The 22,271-nt window shown below is 44.1% G+C and overlaps 2 protein-coding genes across 2 annotated transcripts in view; one reads left to right on the top strand and one right to left on the bottom strand.

The window, feature by feature from the left end:
- Positions 1-16,985, top strand: LOC119389962 (dehydrogenase/reductase SDR family member 7). The gene is made up of 8 exons (XM_037657433.2): positions 1-206; positions 8,423-8,572; positions 10,081-10,181; positions 11,304-11,499; positions 12,894-12,940; positions 13,250-13,366; positions 15,033-15,193; positions 16,910-16,985. The coding sequence occupies exons 1-8, from the start codon at positions 77-79 to the stop codon at positions 16,965-16,967; spliced, it is 960 nt and encodes a 319-aa protein (XP_037513361.1). The 5' UTR covers positions 1-76; the 3' UTR covers positions 16,968-16,985.
- A 5,154-nt stretch (positions 16,986-22,139) lies between these two features.
- Positions 22,140-22,271, bottom strand: part of LOC119389957 (uncharacterized) — a 40,912-nt gene continuing 40,780 nt past the window's right edge. The window contains exon 8 of the mRNA XM_049414596.1: positions 22,140-22,268. The gene's annotated coding sequence lies outside the window, so the exon portion shown is untranslated. The remainder of the gene's footprint in view (positions 22,269-22,271) is intronic.

Here is a 22,271-nt window from a genome sequence, read left to right as displayed (position 1 = left end):
ATTCCGATAAGACGCACCTGTTCCACCAGTTCGATCAGTAGTCATACAGAGCGCCCGGAACGCAATCTGACAGAAAATGTTGAATGAATTGCTTTCAATGCCGCTTCTTGCGGTGTGTGCTGCCATCGCACTTCTTGCGCTGTGGTTGATACGTGCCGACGCCGACTTGACTCTGCTATTCTGTGAAAAGTTCGGAGTGTCTCCAGGTAAGAAAAGTACGCGCGTCTATCCGTTCAAAGGCAAGCGTGCGAAGAGCGGGTCGATTTGATCGGTTGTACTTGTACGCAGTTGTGTTACAGTGTTAGTCGAATATGACAACTAAAAAAAAAAGGGGGTGGGGGGCACGTTCGCAAGCAGTTTGACAGTTGGAATGAAATAACGAAGACTGCCGTTATTTCATTCCAACTGTCACTGCCGTGTGTGCGTGTCCCGTGTACACGACCCACGTGCGCCCTTTGCAGAAATGCCGAAATGCTACGACCAATGGTTTGGCGTCTGTAGCGTATTGGCTGACGACTCTTCGGCGCGTAGTTTAAAATACTATCTTGAAAGAGGAGCGTATGCTATGGGCATGTTGGTAATTCACGTTTGTTTTTGAGCGCACAAATGAACAAGGACGTCAGCGCTGTGTCCGCGTCGTTTTTCGTCCTTGTTCATTTGTGCGCTCAAAAAGTGAAACTTAAAATACTGTATTCGCCATCTTCTGACGTCGCAAGAACTATATAAGACATAACCACTGCCAGAAGCGTAATGTCGGGGGTTGTGTAGCGTAATAAAATCTTCGCGCCGCTGCACTGTTTCACGTGTGCCCTTCACACCACGCATGCCCGCAGGTGCGGCTGTACAACCAGTGCCACCTTTTGTTATATAGGAACTCATGAAACAAAACACCCATGAAACGTTTTATAGAGGTTTTAAACGTTTTAAAGACGTTTTATAGAGGTTTTGTGTTTCGTGGGGGCAGGGGCGTAGCCAGAAATTTTTTTCGGGTGTGGTTCGCAACCAGACTTTATGTATATGTGCGTGTATATATATATATATATACGCAAGCACATTTGAAACCCCCCAACCCCCTTCCCTTGGCTACGCCCCTGCGTGGGAGGCACTGATTGGCGTGCGCAGGGTCCGCCTATTCGCCGCAAGATCGGGCTACAGGTGGCAGCACCGTCGCCGCACTAGTGTGGATAGGCGGTTGTCGGCGCGTATACAAACGCACACAACAGCGCTTAGATGTGAGCGATTTGGCCCGACTTCCGGCAAAAAAAAAAATGTGTTGACTGCAGCTTTCTGGTAATATGTGCGCTCTTCATTCCCGAATGAATGCACGAAGCGCGCTGAACGTTACTATTACTTGTGAGAGAAGGGCATCCTGCCAACAAACGGGTTGCTCGCCTTCGGCAACAGTCGGCATTTTCGCAATGGATGACGTTTTCTTGTTGTTTTATTTTTACGTGTTTAGCTTGTGTTCCACCTACTACGCACTGTTGTAGCGCGACCGAATTAAGTATTTACTTCCTGTTCATCTGGATACCCCACAACAAAAAGAAAGCCCATATTCCTGCACGATGAGTTCAAATAGCACTTTGTGCCCAGCGTGTTAAAATATTCATCCGCATTCCTTATACAGTTCTCCATGAAATGTAGGACAGTTGATAGGTTTACTGAGGAAACCTACGTGGCTGACCGCGCTTTACGCTACGGAGACGTTTAACACGCACATGCTTAATTTTATTCCAGTAACAGTACACAAAGGTAACTGTACAGCATGGAACTTTCTTCGATTGATTACTTGTACTACAGTAATGGAACAAAGGACCGGTTATTTCACGGGACCAAAGTACGTTTTTCCATGCGAATAATGTCCGCTGCCTTCTGTCAATCTATAACAACACAACACAAACGCTCAAGATAATGTAAAGAAAAAAAAGATGTGGCTTCGCGTGAAATTACTACGACATAAATGTAAAGTACGCCATTTGGATTAATTTTGACCATCAGGGCTCTTTAACGCGTACCTTAATTTAAGTACACGGGTGTTTTTGTATAAATTTCGCCACAAGTTAAAATTGCGCAAGGCAACTCAGTTTTGCGATTTCCGTGTCATTCAATTTACTATTCTTTTTAGGGGACAATTTAAGTACCAAAGTGTCAGACTTGACTTGACAGAAATATTTCTCTGTAGTGGGACGAGGACCGTACGCAACTAAAGCTCGTCGCGTAACCTATAAACAACAGTCCCGAAGTTATACACCTAACCACAATGCCCAAGTGCATGAGAGCTTTTTTTTACTACCGAGCCGCTAAAAGGCTACATTCACATGAGATTTAATAGTTCTCATCTTTAAGACGCCAAGTGCCCTCTGCAATGCGCTTGAACCACAGAGCGGCACCTACACTAATGACTCTCGTGAACGGAGGGTACGACGACCACACACAGCACTCACTGATCTTATTACAGTGCACATACAACCGATGAAGGCCAAATGCTTCTTTAGATCGTGCTAGGCATACGTACGAGCGATTAAAATTGCACTAACGCAACAGAACAAACCGCCTTTTGAGGACCTGCATAACGTATGCGCACATGCAAACACAACGTGGCTAGCAGACAACGCATGGCGCAATCCACACTAGGCGCGGTTCAGCCAGAAGCCGCCAGGCGGCGACTCCACTCGATCTCGCGGCCAATAGGCATTGCGCGCTGCTGTTTCAAGCCTTTCGGATGCTATGAGCGTCCCCTTTATAACGGGGCAGTGACAAGTGTGCCACCAGGCTCGACAAAAGAAAACTTTTACTCTTCTTTTTCTTAGTGTTGGCCTAGTGTCTTTACTTCGATTAAAGCTATCTTACTCCAAGCCGAGGTGGCAGCGCCCCCTCACGCACGCAGCGGAAAAGTTAGGATGGGAGCCGGTTGCTTGCGGGCGCACCGGGACGATAGGCGTGTCGCTAAATCCGGCATGTTCTCATACTGCTGCGTACATGGCTGTCACAACAGCTGCAGAAACACCGTTGGCAAACAACCGCCTATAAAATTCTGCCGGTTCCCACAGAAATCACACGAAAATGAAAGATAACTTTCCACCAGAGCTAAGCGGCGTATAAACAACTCCTTGAACTTCATCCATAAATGATCCCACTTTCATGCAACTTTTATTATTTTTGTGATACACAGACATAGTAGGACAAAAAGAAAGAGCAGGCTTACAACTGCCACCTAGAAGGGCATAACGCCTGCCTGCGTATTTAGCTCTGGTGCGTGGTTTCGTCATGCCTGCCAGAACGGCGAGCAGTGGCAATCAGTGCGGAAACAGACACGCATTTGCAGCATCCACTTTGTTGGGATCAACAATAGTTCAACAGCTCAGCCCCCGAAGGGCAACAAAAGATAAGAAAGAGCTCATCTCCACTCATACATCATAGTCCCCGATCTTGATTTGCACTGTGCGCTCGTCATAGACGTGGGAAGTCCCCGTTGCGTTCAGGAATTTCTTCTTTCATACCGCACAACTTACCACTCGTGTACAACTTCATGCAAAACGACAAACAACTCTCGTTGAAGCACCTGTCCGCATCTTAAATCCTACGAAAACGTCAGAACAACACACGATGGTTGCCTCTTGTAGTCGCGTTCACGCGAGAGCTGAAGACGCGCTACAATCAGCAATTGGGACTCATGGGCGCTTCGCACGGCCCGAAATGGTGTGTGTGGTTCAATCGGCTCCCAGTGCGGTTTAAAAGGGACGTAGCAGCACTAGTTGTTTCTCGTTACCGCTGCACGCAGCTGTGGTGTTTTTTTTAACTATGGAAGGGTGTGCTCATAGCTCGGTTTTCAGCCGTAAACGGGACGAAGAGGTCTCTTGCCTTTCTCGGGTACCTTGAGGCCAAAAGGGGCTGCAGGATGTACGTTCGGCGATTTGGTTTAAAATGAAATATTTGTGGCGCAACTGAGAACAAGGAAGATAAACGAGAGATTATATACTGTATTCTCTCATTCTTCCTCGTTCTCAGTAGCGCCACAAATATTTCGTTAATAAAAGGGGGACTTAGTTGAATGCCGACGAGAGCCGCCGACAGATCGTCTTTGACAAAGTGGCTTTTTGGGCTAGTTGGTTGAAGCGCAAGCAGACACGGGCGCCCCGTTGTGGCTTTCTCGTCCGTGCCTGCAAGTGCTATACCTTCTGTCAGCCTGCCTATCCACCGAAACATGAAACACAAGTAAACGTGATTCAGCACGGTGCATTTATGCACAAAAAGGCAAACAAAGATTGCTGTTCTAAAGGAAAACCTGCTGCCGCAACCGCCACTGCCAGGGGCGTAGCCAGAAATTTTTTTCGGGGGGGGGTTCAACCATACTTTATGTATGTTCGTGCGTGCGTTTGTATGTGTGCGTGCCTATATACGCAAGCAAAATTGAAAAATTTCGGGGGGGGGGGGTTTGAACCCCCCCAACCCCCCCCTTGGCTACGCCCCTGGCCACTGCCGCACTGAAACATGCAGGCGCGCACGTATTCTCCCAACCTAAGAGTGCCCCGCTCGCCCCACAGAGGGCGGGAGCAGCAGCGCCACCATACCAGGTCTCTAGACCTATAGTGGACTATTATAGGGTTGCCAGTGCCTGCACGGTTTTAGACCGGCCTGGCTGGTTTCTTGAACAGTCCGCACTATCCGGACTGCCTAGTCGGTCTGCACTATCCGCACCTAAGACCAGCAGTCATTGGCCGGTTTTTTGGCCATCGTATCGAGATTACTTTTTTTTTGCATTTTTTAAGCGTAAATACAGCAACATCGAAGATACTAAATATTTTTCGTTGATCACCAAAACTCTCGCAATTTTCAACCAATTTCTATCTTACGCATGATAAAAACGCGAAATAGTTGATCCCCCTGTTATACCGATCATTTGACTAGAGCGAAAAATGAACATGAGCCTAAATTCTCCACCTTCGAAGCAGCGAAAATTACGACAATGTCTGTTCCGAAAGACTGCAGATTTCAACCTGAGAGCGAGCTGGCTCCTGGCCGTGGACGACGTGTAGTAATAATAATTGCGGGAGCTTTTCGTTCCAAATGGACGACGTATATGTAGGCGGAATTTATTTTTATGCCACCAGAATAGTTGGTTAGCTGTGTTTTCTTTTTTGTACATGTACATTATGTTGACTTCTGACTAGGCGAACAATGTCAACAACACATGAACATTGCGTGTCAAAGACTGAACATGGCGTCTTTTTTTTTTTTTTTTCAGACCGTTTCTTTTTCTAGTGTGAAGGTGGCAGCCCTATAGTGAACTAGAATATATACTATATATATATACACGCATATATATATATATACACACACACACACACACACACACACACACCCCCACCTCCTTCCCTATGTGGCTCGAGTTCGAACGAAAACAAGCTTCGTAGTGGATGCAAAAATTAAAATGAAGCGATTACTGGCTTCCCACAATGCCCTGCCTTTAGTCCCCGGATTTCCTGGTGTAAAAAAACGGCTCTTGGAATGCGACATCTGCTGTCCTCGACCACCATTATCGCCAAAAACCTGCGTGGCCATAACACTGCACTTTAAACAATGACGGGACAGGCCCGATTGAGTAATGGTATAGGGCTCACATGGCGCCCTCTTCAGATGACTAGGGGAGGCGCCCGCCCCACACCCCTGCCCCCCTCGTGCGCACGCCTATGAATAGCATGTACAGGGCATGCCACTCATGAAACTGAAATTCACTGAAGAAAAAGGATGGGATGAAGTGCACATGGCAGACATTCCCAAATCTTGACGGGCACTTTACTGCTGTAAGTGGCCAATCATTGCATACTGTCAGTATTAACTTAAGGGGCTGCAGCTTGGCGCATAACAAAGAAACTCGTGAAGAAGGACTACACAGCGTTTAATAGAAAGAAGAATGATAGGCGTGACAGAGAGACAGCAGAGTGGATCCGAGAATCCTAGTTGACATTAGGAGATAAGAAATGCAGTGAGGCAGGCTGTGTAATGTGTACGACTGATAACAAGCAGTATAGCTACACCGATGGTACACTTACCAAGGGATGGGAAATAAGTGCAGCCAAGAACGGTAGAAAGTTAGGTGGGGTGACGAAATTAAGAAATTAGCAGGCACAGCGTATAGAATTAGCTCACACAAGACTGGGTAAATTGAAAATAATTGAAGGGCCTTCATCCTGCAGTGATGTTCAGTCATGCTCATTATGACTTTCAACACGGCAGCGCGTGGCCTCATGAGCTTTAACATCACACATAGCTTCCACTAGCCATTGTTTCTACAAGTAAACACTGTTCTCTCATTTGGGGTGATACCACATAAGAAAATGTCATTTACTTGTGGAAATGGGAGCAAGTCGAAGCCATGCGCGACTTTAAAGCTTATGAAGCCACGCACTCTCTTAGTTAAAAAGTGCTGTCTCTGGGGTTGCTGCACTGCAGAGCACGAACTCACAGGTTTGATTCCTGGCCTCACTTCAATGTGGACGCCTTAATGCAAAAATGCTCCTTTTGATGCAAGTTTAAAAATTAGCAGGTTGCCACGTAACAATATCTCACTGTATGCAAGTTGCTGTAGAAGAAGATGTCGGTTGTTGCAGGTGATCATTGGTGTATTTGGAAGTAAAGAAGTCGGTAACTTGGCGACCAGAAGTGATTGCACCTGCTGAAATCTTTCTAACATCTTTTCTCGGCTTGTGCGAATATTCGAGCACTTCGAATACTCGAACGATTATTACAGTATTCGAATTCGCTTCGAAACGAATTTAAATCTAGGAAATTTCGAAGTATTCGAAATGGAACAAATAGACATATAAACCGCATGTAACTCCCTGTAAAGGTGCTTTCACTGCTGTGGAGGTGTGCTGTACCGTGAATACACCTTTCCAGGAGAAATTTGCACTGCCGCGAAGCCCCACTTCAAGTTTAAATGAACATACAGTAAAACCTCGTTAATTCAAAGTCACTGGGACTGTGAAAAATCTAATTAAGCGGGTTTTCGAATTAACCAAACATATAAAAAGCGGGATGCAAGGAACTTTGAATTACTGGAAGTAATCAGAGGTGGTCGTTTGCTGTTCCTGCTAGTTTGCGGCTACAAGGGTTATGTCTTCCAGCAACCGCTAAACCGGGCAAACTGCGGGCCTCGCTGCTGCCAGCGCAAGAAAAAAAAAAAAAGGGAAAAAAAACGGTCTAGTGGTCAACTGAAATGCGAGCCTGCGGAAAAGACGTGCTTCGCTGCAACACAGTGGTGATACGCGGGCAGCATGTCACCTGCTCCTCTCAGCGTCAGCGCGTCACGATGCGACCATTCGCCCATTCTTTCTCGTAAAATAAAGAATTTAATAATGACCAGTGTGACGGAATTCGCGATGTGTTCTGGGTGGAAAAGATGATCATTGAAGTTTTCGAACTGAGTTTTTGAAGTAGGCGTTGCAGGCAAGTACTCCGCCAGCAGTGCAAGCGCGCAAATTGCCGGAACAACCGCCATTCGGAGGTTCGCATACATCGCGAATTCCGTCAGACCGCCCTTTATTAATTTCTCTATTTTCCCAAGAAGAATGGGCAAATCATGACGCGCTGACGTTGAGAGAAGCATGCGTTATGCTGCCCGCGTGTCACCGCTGCGTTGCAGTGAAGCAAGTCTTTTCCGCAGGTGCACATTTCAGTTGTCCACAAGACCGCCTTTTGTTTAATTTTTTTCTTGCGCTGGCAGCAGCGAGGCTGGGATGCTTCACTTGTCACTCATTAGTATCGCTACACTGCATTGCCTTGTGGCTCCTAAGGGCCATCATCCCGCGGATTTGCGGCTAAATCGGGATCGGGGAATTGGCACATGGCACCCAGTTTTAGAATTAACCGGGCTGGTACTGACCGCCGCTTGAAATTATCCACTCAAATTTACATTGCAAAATACGGGGCCAAGGAAATACTTCTAATTATACGGGATTTCGAAATAACAGAGTTCGAATTAATGAGGTTTTACTGTATTAACCTCACATCGATTCATCATTTTTTAAGTTCAAAAGCTTGTTATACCGGCTTATATGCTTTAAGTATAGTAAATTTTAAAACGTAACATATTTTACAGGTTATCACTTGCATTCTACCGAAAGTCAAATCCTGCTATTACTCAAAGTTGCTTCCACTTCCCTTTGAACCAAAAAGAATGACATATGCATATGCCTTGTTTCAACTTTAAAAATATTGCGCTAGTTAGTTTGGTCATGACAAATATGCTCATTTTCTTTATAATATGTGATATAAACTATTCGAATTCGCTTCGACCAAATCACTATTCGCTTCGAATTCGTTTGGACCTAAAATTTACTATTCGCACAAGCCTTCTGCAATGTTTGATTCCTGTCCTAGCCTGTTTTCTGCATCTGAATTATCTGTATTCTTCATGCAGCTTCCCTGCAAGGCAAGGTGGTATGGATTACAGGTGCATCCAGTGGCATTGGAGAGTGGCTTTCTTACAAGCTGGCTAAAGTGGGTGCCAAACTCGTTATTTCTGGCACACATCAGCAAAGGCTGCAAGCTGTTCATGACAGATGTTTGGGTGAGCATCACATGATATAGGATAAACATTCTGAGAATGGGAACAGCAATCACTAGCTATTATGGCCTACAGTTTGGGGTAATAACGAAGTGTTACACTTGTGCATGGTGTGTAGAGGAGAGTAGAGTCTTGTGCAACTTTTATGTTGCAAGCAGCACATGAAAGCTTGTATGTCGCTGTCAAAGTGATGATGAAGACATATGTTCTGCGTCAGGCTGTGTGATGCCAGTCCTAATGCGGGACCGTGCTTATGCCTATGATTGTAGGTAATGCAAAGGCATGAGAGGTTGAGCTTTTTACTGGTGTGAAAGCATGTGCAGTTTAAATGATAGTGTTGAACATATAGCTAACTATTGTGCAGCCTAGACACATTTTTAAAAGGTTAACTACCAAAATCTGATTGTCAGATTTTCTGGCACAGCGAGAACCTCATCTTGCTTGTGTTAAAGGAGTACCGACACCAAATTTTGAAGGCGAGATAACTTGTGGGATAGATTTGCGTGGACACACACACCATCTATGAAATATCAACAGATAATATAGTCTAGAACGTATTTAAAATCATATTTAAAGTGCGTGTCGTGCCACTGCACGCAAAACGCCCCTTTGCTTTTCGCGTAAACAACCAACCACCACCTGTGTCACGAGTTTGTATTGGCTGCCACGATCCTTGCAAGCGCTCTCTCCTAGCAGACCTTTTCAAAGGAAAGAGGGGGCACACTTGCACGGGAGTGCAAAGGCTGATGTCCTTGCCTCGGCAGTGCATTTTGGGAGGGTCACACATATTTACAACGTCTCAGAGGGGATTATAGCAGCACCCAGCAAGCCTTCGTTGAAAAGAGTTGTCAACGCGGTGCTCATGTGTACACGGTTTTGTGTGCTCACATAGCCAGCTATGTTTACATGAAAACCATTCTGGGTCCCGCATCCCTCGGCACTCTCTGAAACCGAAACTGCGACTGGGTGCTATAAAATCGTCTCCAAATAATTAACCATCGCGCACTCGAGCAAATGAGCTTTCAAGCCATGATAAGTGGGTCAATAGCTACTTATTGCAACAGAAAAAACAAGGTGCAAAATTTTGTCAGTGCTCTTTTAAAAATGACCATGTGTTTGGTGCATGATAGCCTAAGTTACTTATGCACCATTGGAACCAACCAAACTAAACCATCTTTTAAAAATGTGCGACTTGGTTTCACATACTAAATAAATCTATGTTGCAAGGCTCCCCAATGATCATAACTGTTCTCGGTCTGTGCAAAATCTTCTTGCAGCACCATGGCAGTCGTGTGTGCCGTGCCTGAGATTAAAGTGCTCTTGCTGACCAAAGGCACCTAGAGCATAAAACTAGTGTTGTTGAACATGAGTGTAAAAGCAGTTCCAAAAAATTGTATGACTGGCTACTGCTATTCATGTTTGCGTGGGTCATTCCATGATACATGACAGCACTTAGTTTACATAAGCATAATGTGCTCATGTTTTATTCTTTATTTATAATTGGTTTTCAGAACTTAACAATCACTGCAAAGTGCTGGTTTTGCCATTCAATTTGGCCAACATCTCCTGCCATGCTGATCAACTCAAAAAGGTCCTGGACTTTTACGGAACTGTAAGCTTTTGAATATGTTCCTTTTTTTCTCTCTTTCGTATGTTCTGTAACTAGGTGTTTGAAACCCATGAATTTGAGGGATGTGAACAGCTCAAGAGTAGCATAGATCTCTCAAGTAAGACATATTTCCTCTGTACACCAAAGAGGAAAAGTGCTGTGCCTTACAGATGTATTTTTTTCATGGAACAGTTAGAGCATGTGCATTGCCTTGCAATGTCGGACAGAGTGTATGGGGTAACTGCATTAATATATTACTTCACGCCATTGAACTGAACTAACTTCCTCGAAATTTCATTGTTCTTAAAGGGGCCCTGCAGCACTTCTTGAACATGGTCAGAAAACACTGCCGATCGGTAGTCAAGGCTCCTGCAAACGTGTGAGCCAAAGATTATAGCGCAACATGCGGCAGGAAATTACAATTAAATTTCAAAGTCAGCAAGAAATTGCTCGCTCTTCTCTCGACAAATGATGCCATATACCCAAAATCAACTGCATCACATACCCAAATGACACGGCCATTGGCTGACTTGAACATCGTGAGCTGCACGGTTACCGTGGCCGCCGTGACGTTCCCAAGGAGCGGCACGTCGCAGCGTGGACAAGTGAGCCGCGCACAACGTTAATACACTGGTCGCGTGCGTAATCGAACAAAACAAGAAAGTGCGCAAGGTCATGAGCTTTCAGCATGCTCGCTGGGATGAAAGGAGAGAGAAAGTGCTTAGAGTGTGCGATAAATCCCTGTAACTCCACTCGTACTTGATAGATCATAAATATTTTTGTGGCAGTTGAATCAGAAGGCAATAAACTCCGACAGTGAGGTGATTTCATGATTGCTTGGAAAAGTGTTGCTAGGCCCCTTTAAACACGCCGAGACATGCGTTTCTCAGATAAATTTTGATCTGTGATACCGATGTTGTGCCTATTGGCTGTTGCAAAATAGGAAATAATGCCACCGATATCCATTTCAAGGCTCTAATGTGCCAATAAAACCTGATAATGAATGTTCTTATTCTATGCTTGGGATATAAATGTGAAATATACAGCCAAAGCAATTGTCTCACTCTATTTCTTTTTTACTTTGTCTTTATGTTCCTGTATTGCCAGTTTTGTGTATAACTGCAGGTAGACGTATTGGTCAACAATGCTGGAATATGCACTATGAAAAACTTTGAAGACTGCACAATCGAAGAGGACAAGGCTATGTTTGAGGTCAATGTGTTTGGCCACATGTCACTCACCCGACTCGTTCTTGTCAATGCAAAAGAGGCGGGAAGGAAGGTGCACGTCGTAGCCACAAGTAGCATGAGTGGAACACAAGGTATGGCTGTACTACAGATATTGCATACTTTAAGAGAGTCTAAAAATGTAGGCGAGCTGTCTGCTATGAACGTGCGAGCCAAATATTATTGCACTGAACGCAGCAAAGAGTTCACAATTTCGTGTTTAAAAACAGTCAGAGATCTCTTGCTCTCTCTGTCGCAAAACTATGCAGAAAGCAAGTGCATGCTAGCTGAAGAATTTTTTTTAAGAGAGCTAAAAGCGCGCGACAAACACGGATGAACAAAGGCACACATATACATGTCACACATATACACATACACACACAGGCACCTGTGTGTGTGTATATGTGTGCCGTTGTTCGTCTGTGTTTTCAGTGCACTGTTAGCTCTCTTTAAAATGGAAGTTGGAAGTTGGGGTGACCCCCAACTTCCAACATGCCCCAACTGCTGCACTGGTTGGCAAGCTTGGATCTCGGAGGCCACACCTTGTGTTGTGTAGGTACCGTGGCCCCCGCACCAGGTGCCGGACTAGAAGTAGTGGCCAATATGGTCAAAGAAGAAAAGTAGAGAACGCTCAAGGCCACGACACATGGTGACGTAACTTTTTAAGTGCATCACACCATTGCTTTGTGTAACTTTCAGCACGCTCATGGCAACTAAAAAAGAGAAAGCGCAGTACAACTCTTTCAAATATTCCCACTTTCATTTAATGGATTCGAAGTGTATTTCTTGGGGGGCAAGAGTACAACATTAAGGTCATTCTATGATAAACTTGAAAGGAGTTGCAGGGCCCTTACAAAACGAGTCATTTTTCTGCCTCGTTATCCTCTCAAACCTGACCATGGCAGCTCATTAAGCAGAGATATTCAGACTGGATGGATGTTCACAGGTAGATGAAGGCTTGAAGTGATCAACGGTGTTTGGATAAGATTGAGAGTCTCTGCAGACAACTTTCTGAAGGGAAATTTTTACAGACAAGTGCACTGATGACAAATCCCCTCGTCAAAACATTCCCTTCAGTGACATTCCTAGATAAGAACTAATAATGTAGTAATTTTTCAGCCAACTTTGATTCCATTGATGAGAATAATTGATGAAAAACTAAATACAAGAAACTTCATCCACAAAGACAGATTGCACTCTCTTAAAACACGCTAGTCTAGAATAACGATAGTCCACCGATAGGGCCTTTTAAAGTTTGCTGCTAATTTGAATCTTCTGAATTCCGCTGTGCGACTCTGGCTTTGCTTGTAAAACCTTGGCACTATGATATTTACTGCAACCGTTAATTATGTACAACATACTTGAAGCTATGGTCATATTTAACTTTACTGAAGTATAACAGAGCGCACAACTAAACTTGAAACTATCTGCTGCGTGCAACTGCCAAAAGCAATCATTCTACTTATCCCCACTTTTTTTTATTTTCTAGGTGTTCATCTGGCTCCAGCATATGCTGCAACCAAGCATGCAATTCAGGTGAATTAATTGCCTTACATTATTTCATCATATACTTAACGTATCGCAGTCTCTCGCACTCCCTTTGTGCATGTCGGGGTTTAACATTGTGCAACAGTCATCACACACACAAAAGCAACTCTAATTGATGTGGGACATTGCTGCTAACTTAGGTGTAGCTCTGCAAGCTTATGACATGCAGATGCTTTTTGCTTAACAATTATTTTGGCTTGTATTAAACTTCTCGAAACAATTTAAATGGGCTTGTACGCAGGAAAATGATGTGGCCACTAAATCGTGACAGAATGAAATATTTCTAAATTTTTCCAGGGTTACTTGGAGAGTCTGATGGTGCAGGGGCAGGTGACCGGCCTGATCGATGTGACAATTGTGTGCCCGGGACCAGTGATGACACCAATGACAATTAATGCCCATGAATCGATATCGGTAAAGTGTTGATTGCCATGTGAGAGTGTTGATGCATGAATGAGGGATCTAACGGCCTAGAGTGCTAGCCTTAAAGGGTCATGAACCACCCCTCGTGATTGGTGAAAAAACACATGCAGCGGAAAGCAGGCGCTGCTGTGGAACAGCTCAGCCAAACCTTGCAGTCGTGCGCAGTAAGGAGAGTTCACAAGCAGAGCATGAAGTTGCTACTTTCTCAAGTGCCCTCTCTTCATACCGAGGCCTGTGCTCGCGCTCTTTGGAAGGCCGTCATACAGCAAGCTTTGCGTCACACAGATAATTGCTGCTATTGGCCGATAGTTGGCATAAAGCAAGAGCGGCGTTTGGGTCAGATGTACTTCTTGCCACTGGATACTGCCAAGTGCCAGGTGACGTGCTCGATAGTGTGCTAAAATTACTCAGTAGTGACACTTGTGCCCACCGGAGTAGCGCGGGGAGAGAGAGCAATTGCATCTCGTGACGTGCACTCAAGGTCATGATGCGCGCATGACGTAGCTTCGTTTTCCCTTGTCGTGCCTTCATCTGTAGCTTCCAGCGCGCGACGGATCCCTGCAACTCCGCCCGTACTTGACGGATTCAAGAAATTTTGACGCCTATCCATTCATAAGGCAATAAACTCTGATAGTGAGGTCAATCAATCATTACTTAAAAAAGTGCTTCCTGACCCGTTCAACAAATTTGAGCGAAGACAACTTCTTGTGAGTGTTGCAGTTTAAGGTAAGGAACATGCATAGAGTGTATAATTATGCAGCGACATACTTTGTTGCAAGACCCCCTGTTTTACAGTCGCAAATGCACTTAACACGCTGAGTAGTGTACATGACTGCCTCTAAAGCAGTACATATTTACATGGTGGAGCCCTGAACTCGGTGGGAGGCATGACATCACGACCTGTTGCACCACTGCCACAACTCACAGGAACTTTGCACATGGTGCAGGGACTGAAGGATGTCCATTACCGTCGGAAGATGGCTTTATTGGCCCATGCCATCAAAAGCCATCAAAAGCCATCAGTGATGGGTGTGCTGTGGCAAGTGAGATGATTCTTTTCATTGCTGAGCTTCAACGTCTCAGCAACTGTTCGTGCCACTAAAGAAAACAATTGCCTGTGGCGCAAATAAGATATCGCCACGCTCCTGTGAAGGCTGTGGTGATTTTAATGCTACTGGTTAATGTGGTGTGACAATTTTGCTTGACTAGTCGGCAAAGATCCTTGTCACCTCCTCTGCCTAAAGTGAATGTTTTGTGGTGCTGCACAGCAAAACATCTCCTACGTTATTCTAGTACATTTACAACATCTTGTATTCTCTGCTGATGTTTGTTAACACTTCAAGGCCGAAAAGGCATGAACAGCGTCGTGTGATGTTCACTCTAATATGTAAAACAAGGAGAAAGTTTAAGATTATTGGAAGAGAAACGAGAGGGAACAAAAAGCTTCTTGATCTAGGTGTGAATTCAAACATTCCTGATTACCAATGTGAAACCAAGCCTTTCCGCTATTTCATCTCTTGTAGCCAAGGCACAGCTTTAGAACCTTAAACCTCACCGTGAAATCGCCCTTCTTTTTATTAAAGCATGCTGTGTTACTGTGTCAAGTTGAACTAAAGCAACACATGTTCCGACTAATTTCAGTGTAATCTGTTCACAGGATGAACCAGCAGTGAAGGTAGTTGGTGTGTTGCTACCAGAGCGTTGTGCCGAGCTGATGTCTGTTGCAATCGCAAACAAACTTAACACCGTCTGGATCTGTGAAAACCCTCTCCTGATGCTCTTCTACTGGAACCAGTATATGCCTGGCATCTATCAAAGGTATAACTGTCTTGCTTTTTTTATGACCATTTGGAAGGATTTCATTAGTTTAAAGTCAGGTTTGCACAATAGGCAGTAGAGGAAGGGGTTCCATATTCTTCGACAATATTGGGACTTCCTGAAGGAATATACCAACCACAGAAAATCAGAAAATGGAGATTGTACTCTGTAATAGTTTTTACTAAGCAGATGGTCAATTTCAAGGTCAAGGCACGCTGATTGGATAGGGCTCCACAGCCAGCGGTCATCATTGGACTGGTTTAATGTTTTTCTAGCTCTGTACAATAGGCATCATGTGCTGAAATGGACAGTGTACTATAAACTATTGCATAATACCCCACTCCTTAGGTAAAGGACAACGCAACAAGAAAAAATGCCAAAAACACCAAAGGATGAGCACTTGTTGCTAATCAATATGCAAAATTACAGCCTATACAATGAAATCATCACACAGTGCATAGAAAGACTGGCAAGAGCAAAAGATAAGCCTATCGTCCGATTCAAGTGCGCAAGTATGGGAGGAAATCGAGGGCTGCACGACACATGCTTCCATCACTTTGCCTATATGAGGTGCTTCTTGTGTTGCCCTTTACCAGTGGAACCATACCAACAAGCTACGCTTTCCGCATTTCCCTACCAGGGTTGGAATACTGAGAACCACCCAGCATAAAGACACGTGGAGAAATCTAAAACATTGAGGAACAAATGCTGGTTACATGAGTAAATGATTAAATTGAGTTCATGTCAAGGCGAGGTGCTATTTACCATGTTGCTCAAGTATGTCAATCTTCCTATGTGTCTGTGACGGTTAGCTCAGCGGCTATTGTGTTCAGCTTGCTTTCCAGTTGTGGCAGTTGAATTTTAATGCTGGAAGGTGCTCTATTGCTGTTGTATAGTGCTTTGTTGAGCTCTGAGATGAGTCTCGTCAATAACATGCATGTGTATATGTTAAAAAATAAACAGCACCCATGATAAACAAAACAAGACAGCTTCTTTTGAGGTAGCCGGCAGCGTAAACATCAGTGCCAGGTACAGATATTTCAATGGTGCATGTAAATGTTGCTAGATGAAGGCAGGCCAAAAAGAAAAGTTCTAAATGCTTCTTTGTTATGTCTCTCCATGGTAATCTTGGCAGCCTGACTAACATTAACCCACGTAGATACTTTAAGCTGGCATGACTAACATGCCATGTGCACCGTCACAGTAACGACAGCAAAGGACCCAAAGATATAGAAAAGACCCAGCCCAATATTCATTCAATGAGAACCTACAAGTTGTCAATTTGGTCCACTGTCTATGCTTAGCCCCCTAATTGCTAGTGAGTGTTGTGATCTGGCACAAATTGGTGTACCCATAGGCATTACCCAGAGTTCCATCAATCAGCACTGTATGTTGTCTGGGAAGGTTCACTTACACAATGTCTCGTAAGGTATAGGGCTTGCTTTGTTCCGTGCCAGTAATCTCATGATTAAATACAATGTATCGAAATTGCATAAGGCAAAAGCAGTTTGAATATGCGGTGTTTGTCTGGCCATGTTTTTTTCATGCCACTTCCTACACATTCCACGTAATCCAAGGTCGCACGCTTTTGCAATAAAGAAGCGAAGAAATTCGCATCACATTTGTGAAAGTATGCTGCTATACTGCCAAAATTTATGCATGCTGTTGTGTATGAATTTCAACAGTCAGTAACGCTGCATTCCTCTCGTCTTGCAGATATGTTGTTTCGCAGATACCTTGGAACAAGGGTGACGTCCACAAGAAAGAAAAGTAAACAGCATTGTTGACATTTGGTGGATCTGTGCTTTGTACAGCATCTCTTTGTTCAAGGTGATTAAAGGAGGTGTCCCCCTAGGAATAAATTTTGGCCACGCTTTTCGATGTTTGTCTATGACCTATTTACTATTCCTGTTAAGGGGGCCCTGCAGCAACACTTTTCCAAGTACAGTAGACTCTCGGTAAAATGGAATCTCTTAAATGGAATTGCTGCTTAAATGGAGCAACTGCCTCTAATATAATTGGTTTTGTACTTGAATTTCGCGCCCTGTTAATTTCTCAGTAAGTGGAACTTGTCTTATATTGGAACATATATTCCTGGTCCCTTTAAGTTCAGCTTAACAAGAGTCTACTGTAATCATAAAATGACCTTGCTATCAGAGTTTATATTGCCTCGCTAATCGATTGCCGCAAAAAAAAAATTTGAAATCCATCAAGTGTGAGCAGAGTGGCACAGATTTGTCGTGCACTTTAAGTGCTTTTTCTCTTCTTTAGTTCTGATGAGCACTCTCAAAGCTACACAAGGTCGGATAACAAAGGGGCACGAAGCTACGTCGGAGCGTGTCATGACCTTGACCACTTTTTTTTTTTTTTTTTCGTTCTTTGAACACATTGGCTCACTTTTGGTGCGGTCGTGAGCACTCTAGTGCCACTACTGTGAGCTCACTGTGGCACCCCGCAGTGGTCACGGTAACTATACCGGCATTCACACGAGGAATAAATCCATGGGGGATAAAGTGACGTCAGCCTGTGATGAGAGTTCCCCTCAAAAGTCCCATGCTCACGTGGAGGAGGCGAATGGAGAGGGAGGTTGGCGCTACCAGACTACTTTTGTGGCTTGTACAGCCACACGTTTCACCAGTTGCTGACAACAAAAGTACAATGCGGGCCTGGCAGTAACAGCCACGTGTGGAATTAGGCTTTTGAGAAGTGCGCTGCTGCCTTTAGCAGAATGCGCGTAACAGTTTTATGTAATACCGGCACTGCTGTGCACTTTGGATTGGTCGCCAGCAGTTTTTCACATTTTTTTTCCTCTGCTGAAGAAATTGTGCAGAGCCTTTCGAATCGGACAACTTTAGTTCTAATTACTCGGGCTTTGGTCATGTAGTTGAGTAATAGGAATTGAAATGAAGCATCTTTCGATGTTGGTCGGCTTTGTCTTAAAGAAGAAGTGCAGCTATCATAGTTTTTTTTAGCCATGAGAACGGAAGAGATGTCGCCTCTTCATGCTTGACAGTGATCTGTATGAGCATTTTATCAAAATTTTGGAGTGCCACAAAACTGTATAGACTGCTGCTGTCATCACCATGCAGAATCAGTCATCAGTTGCAGCAGAAAAAATGAAATCTTCATTCCGCGAGCGTACAGTGGAAATTAAGGCATCAATCGCGCTTCCGGCGGCCTGTTAAAAATTTTTTTAGAAGTATATGCATAATGTGGGAACGCCTTATAGCCTACATAAGTCGACGCTCGGGTAGGCACTAAGTTTGTGTTCAATGCCGATAAGTTGGCTCATCATAGCTCCAAAAGTTTTCCTCGTCATAGCGCTGAAACTACGTATAATGAGGCGGAGCCTTCTGCATGAAAATTCTGTAGTCTGTGAGAGCAGTCGACGCTCCACCAAACGTCTAGAAATGTCGGTCAAATGTACTGTTTATTGCTTTTCATCATTAATATACTACAAACATGCATTAAGCTTTTTTTTTTCATTAAGTCGTTATTTTAGCAAAACGGGTAACGTCGGGTTAAACGGGCTCAAGAAAATGGGCTCAAGAAAATGGGCTCATAAAAATCGCCACATTCGAAAAAAGCTTATCAGCGACCTGTATATGGGCCACAGTGATGGTAGCGCTCCGCTATCTGCTTGAAAATCAACTCTCGCACAGCATTCAAGTTCAGCAGGCCTCGAACGAGGGGTTCCACAAGCACGCGTGCCCTTACAACATCGAAAAAGAAAAGTAGCATTGTCGCTAAGTTTGGCAATCGCGGCCAACACACCCACGAAGTGATTGCAAAATGGTTGCCGCAGTAGGAGCAACTGCACCGAACACCAGCCCGAAATTCCACTTTCTCCCCCACCGCATGGGCATCGTTTGACCTGTCGCTCAAAAGGTCAATGTCTCCCCCAAGGAAACGTGGAGGGGTCGCGCCCACTCACTAATCCGTGACGTCGTTGTCACGTGATCCGCAATCCCCACTTCTCCCCTGAGGATTTGTCCCCCCGTGTGAATACGCCTTATGCAACACAGGAATGCTCAAATCAACCAATGGCCGTCCTCCCCTCCTCTGATGTAGTTGGTCCCCCCAGAAGTCGAGAGAAGAGTGAGCAAGTTCTAGCTGTCCCTGAAATATAATTGTAAATTCTTTGCCGTGTGCAGTGCTATGATATTTGGCTGACATGTTTGCAGGAGCCTCTACTACCAATTGACAGCATTTTCTGACCATGTTCATTAAGTGCTGCACGGCCCCTTTAAGACCAAGAGTAGACTTTATGCTGACGACATGAGCATCTTTACATGCAATAACTTTACATGCCAACTTAAACAGTATTACTTTATGGTTTCAAAACAATCACCGGCACATTAATCCTACTAAAACCACACTTACGGTATTCCATACCCCACGAAATTCAAATTGACGTTCCCACCTTCTGTTCACATCGACGATTATGTCATGCAGGACTCAAATGAAGCACGATTTCTCAGTGTCATTTTAGATACTGAACCAAAATTTCACAGACAAGCCCAATCTCTTGTAAAAAAGACTTGTATTGTGCTTATATTTATAGCCATTTTTTGTATTGTGTATCGTCTTGGGCCAACATGAATTTTATGCATACTGAACGTCTGCAGCGACTGCTGAACCAATGCACAAGGCTTCGAACTTTCAGCCTGTTTGGGTTGTTCAGCAGGCCACCGTTTTCTAAGCTTAACAATCTCCCATTACGACAATTATTCCATCAGAAACTATCCATAATCGCACATAGGCTTATTACACACATCTGCTTTAGGTATTGATCCTGGACACATTACTAGCAACAACGGTTCCTAGCATTCCCAGTGCAGCGACTTTTCTTTTGCCTGGATGAATTACGGCAAGTTCACAACCCTTTCCTTGGGCAGAGCATTATAAAATTTAATACCTTTCAAAATCAAGCCATTGCCCGATGTTCGCTCACCCTACGCGTGCAGCAAGGAATATTTTGTTTGGGAATTAGATGACTCATTTGAATTTTCTAATTAGCTGTCAATACTTGTGTCATTTTACTGTGTATATTGCATCTTTGTGACAGCATAAGCGATTGATATTACTTATAATGACACAAGATATATCATGTTGGTTTGATTATTCTTGTTACTTTTTGTTACTTGTGTGCATAAATTTCTATAATTTTTTGTTTCTTATTAGTTGTACCATTCCGTCAGAAACTAGCACTGACACGAATTTCGCAGCTAAGATAGCCTGTGGGATTGATTCCCGTGAACATGCGTATATCGTCTACTAAATTTCAACAGCGAATATAGCTTGACAGGTCATTTATATAAATTTTGAAGTTCGCGTGCATAATCCAGCGTTATATGTAGCACCTCGCGACATTGACATCATCTAAAGTGACCTGAAGATGACCCCCCAACTTCCGAGACGACACCACCGTGGCCAAGCTCCAAAGTCGGAGTAGCTAGAATAATGACATCATAGTTGCTATAGCCCTTTGGCCACGCTTGTGCCAGCGGACTACTGTTTGGCGGCTGCTTACGAGTCCGTGCCCGGGGGCAAACGTGTGGAAGCCTCAAGAAAGTTGTTGCCACCATATGACAATGATGGCAACGACATCGCGCAGCACAAGAATAAAAGCAGACGATGCAGGCAGCGTGTAAGTGCATCATGGTTCTGTGTGCCGTTTCACACGCTAGATGGCGTTTGTTATGCCCAGCGGCTAGTCATTCTTGGAGCTCTCCCAAACTGAAACTGACACTGGTCAGCAATAAACCGACTGTAATTAATTAGCTGTCGCATGCCGCAGCAAGCGATGTGCCTTGTCATAACTAAAGGCCCCCAGCAACATGCTACAGAAAAAAAAAAAAACGCCAGATGAAAATTTTTGTGCCCCTTTAACCTTATGTATCCACTTGTTATATAAAGCAAACTTATTTGCCATTAGTAATGTTCACATGTCCACATATTTTTGCTGTTTTTATATAATTACTCTATTTATGTAATCATAGAAGATCCCCTGACATTTTTTTTCTTCAAAACTCTGGGAGCTCCCCCCACTGTGATATTCTTACCATGTAACTCTTACATGACTTTTGCAATAAAAAGTTCATTTGTAATGAGAAAGTTGTTTGTTTGCATCTTCTACGTGCTTGGCACATATTTCAATAACACACCTAATGTTCACGTCTCAACAAAAAACCATTGCCTAGCACCAAAGGCTGAGCCGAAAATACATAAAAACTCGGGACTTTTTACATGTCGCGTAGCAGTTGAAATGCAATGGTGAGTAGCGTATGGTAGCTGCAATTCCAATTATAGACCAGATTCTTCTACTGTTAGTGGGGCCAACACAGGGACTGTGGGTTTGGCATTGTTGCAGTTCATGGCGGGCAAACACTGGTGATAGCCATATGATAAGGACAGGGTCAAGAAGGATGGGGTGCTATCGTAATAGTTTGTTCCACCTGGCACACTGCCCCTCCATAAATGGCTATCCCCTACAAATGATGAAGTCCATTAGCACAGCAAGTAAGACGGCACAGAAAAGAATGCACACGAGACACAGAAAGCACTGCGCTTGGTTCTCGTGTGCCTTCTCCGTAGTTCTGTCTCATGTACTGTGATTATAAAAGTCAAAAACCAACTCACCCAATGTATTGTATTGTAGAACTTCATTTCTAGTACAAAGGACTCTCTTGCTCACGGCCTTGATCCTCTCCGAGCGGTACCATTGGTTGTCGTGACGGCATGCAAAGCACATTCAGCACTTTGCATGTTTTGTGCACTTTCTGTTCTATGCTGTCTTAAGCACTGTGATTATGGAAATTGTAAACATATTGTAAACAGTGAAAATTTTGGTTGGCACGGACTGCCATGTAAAGCCACTCTGATGACAGCCCAGAAAATTAAAGACGACGTAAATGATTGCCTGCAGTTTTTAGTAAACTTTTATTTTGCAAGCTATACAAGTGGTGCAGCTTTAATTGTAACACCCATACCTTCAGTCTTAAAGGCAGCTTATATCCGAAACTTCAGTTGGAAATTATCGATACAATTTACATTTGTACTTGCACAGCGACACCTG

This window comes from Rhipicephalus sanguineus, chromosome 4, assembly GCF_013339695.2.
Source record: "Rhipicephalus sanguineus isolate Rsan-2018 chromosome 4, BIME_Rsan_1.4, whole genome shotgun sequence".
NCBI lineage: Eukaryota > Metazoa > Arthropoda > Arachnida > Ixodida > Ixodidae > Rhipicephalus > Rhipicephalus sanguineus.
This window is presented reverse-complemented; position numbering and strand designations above follow the sequence as displayed.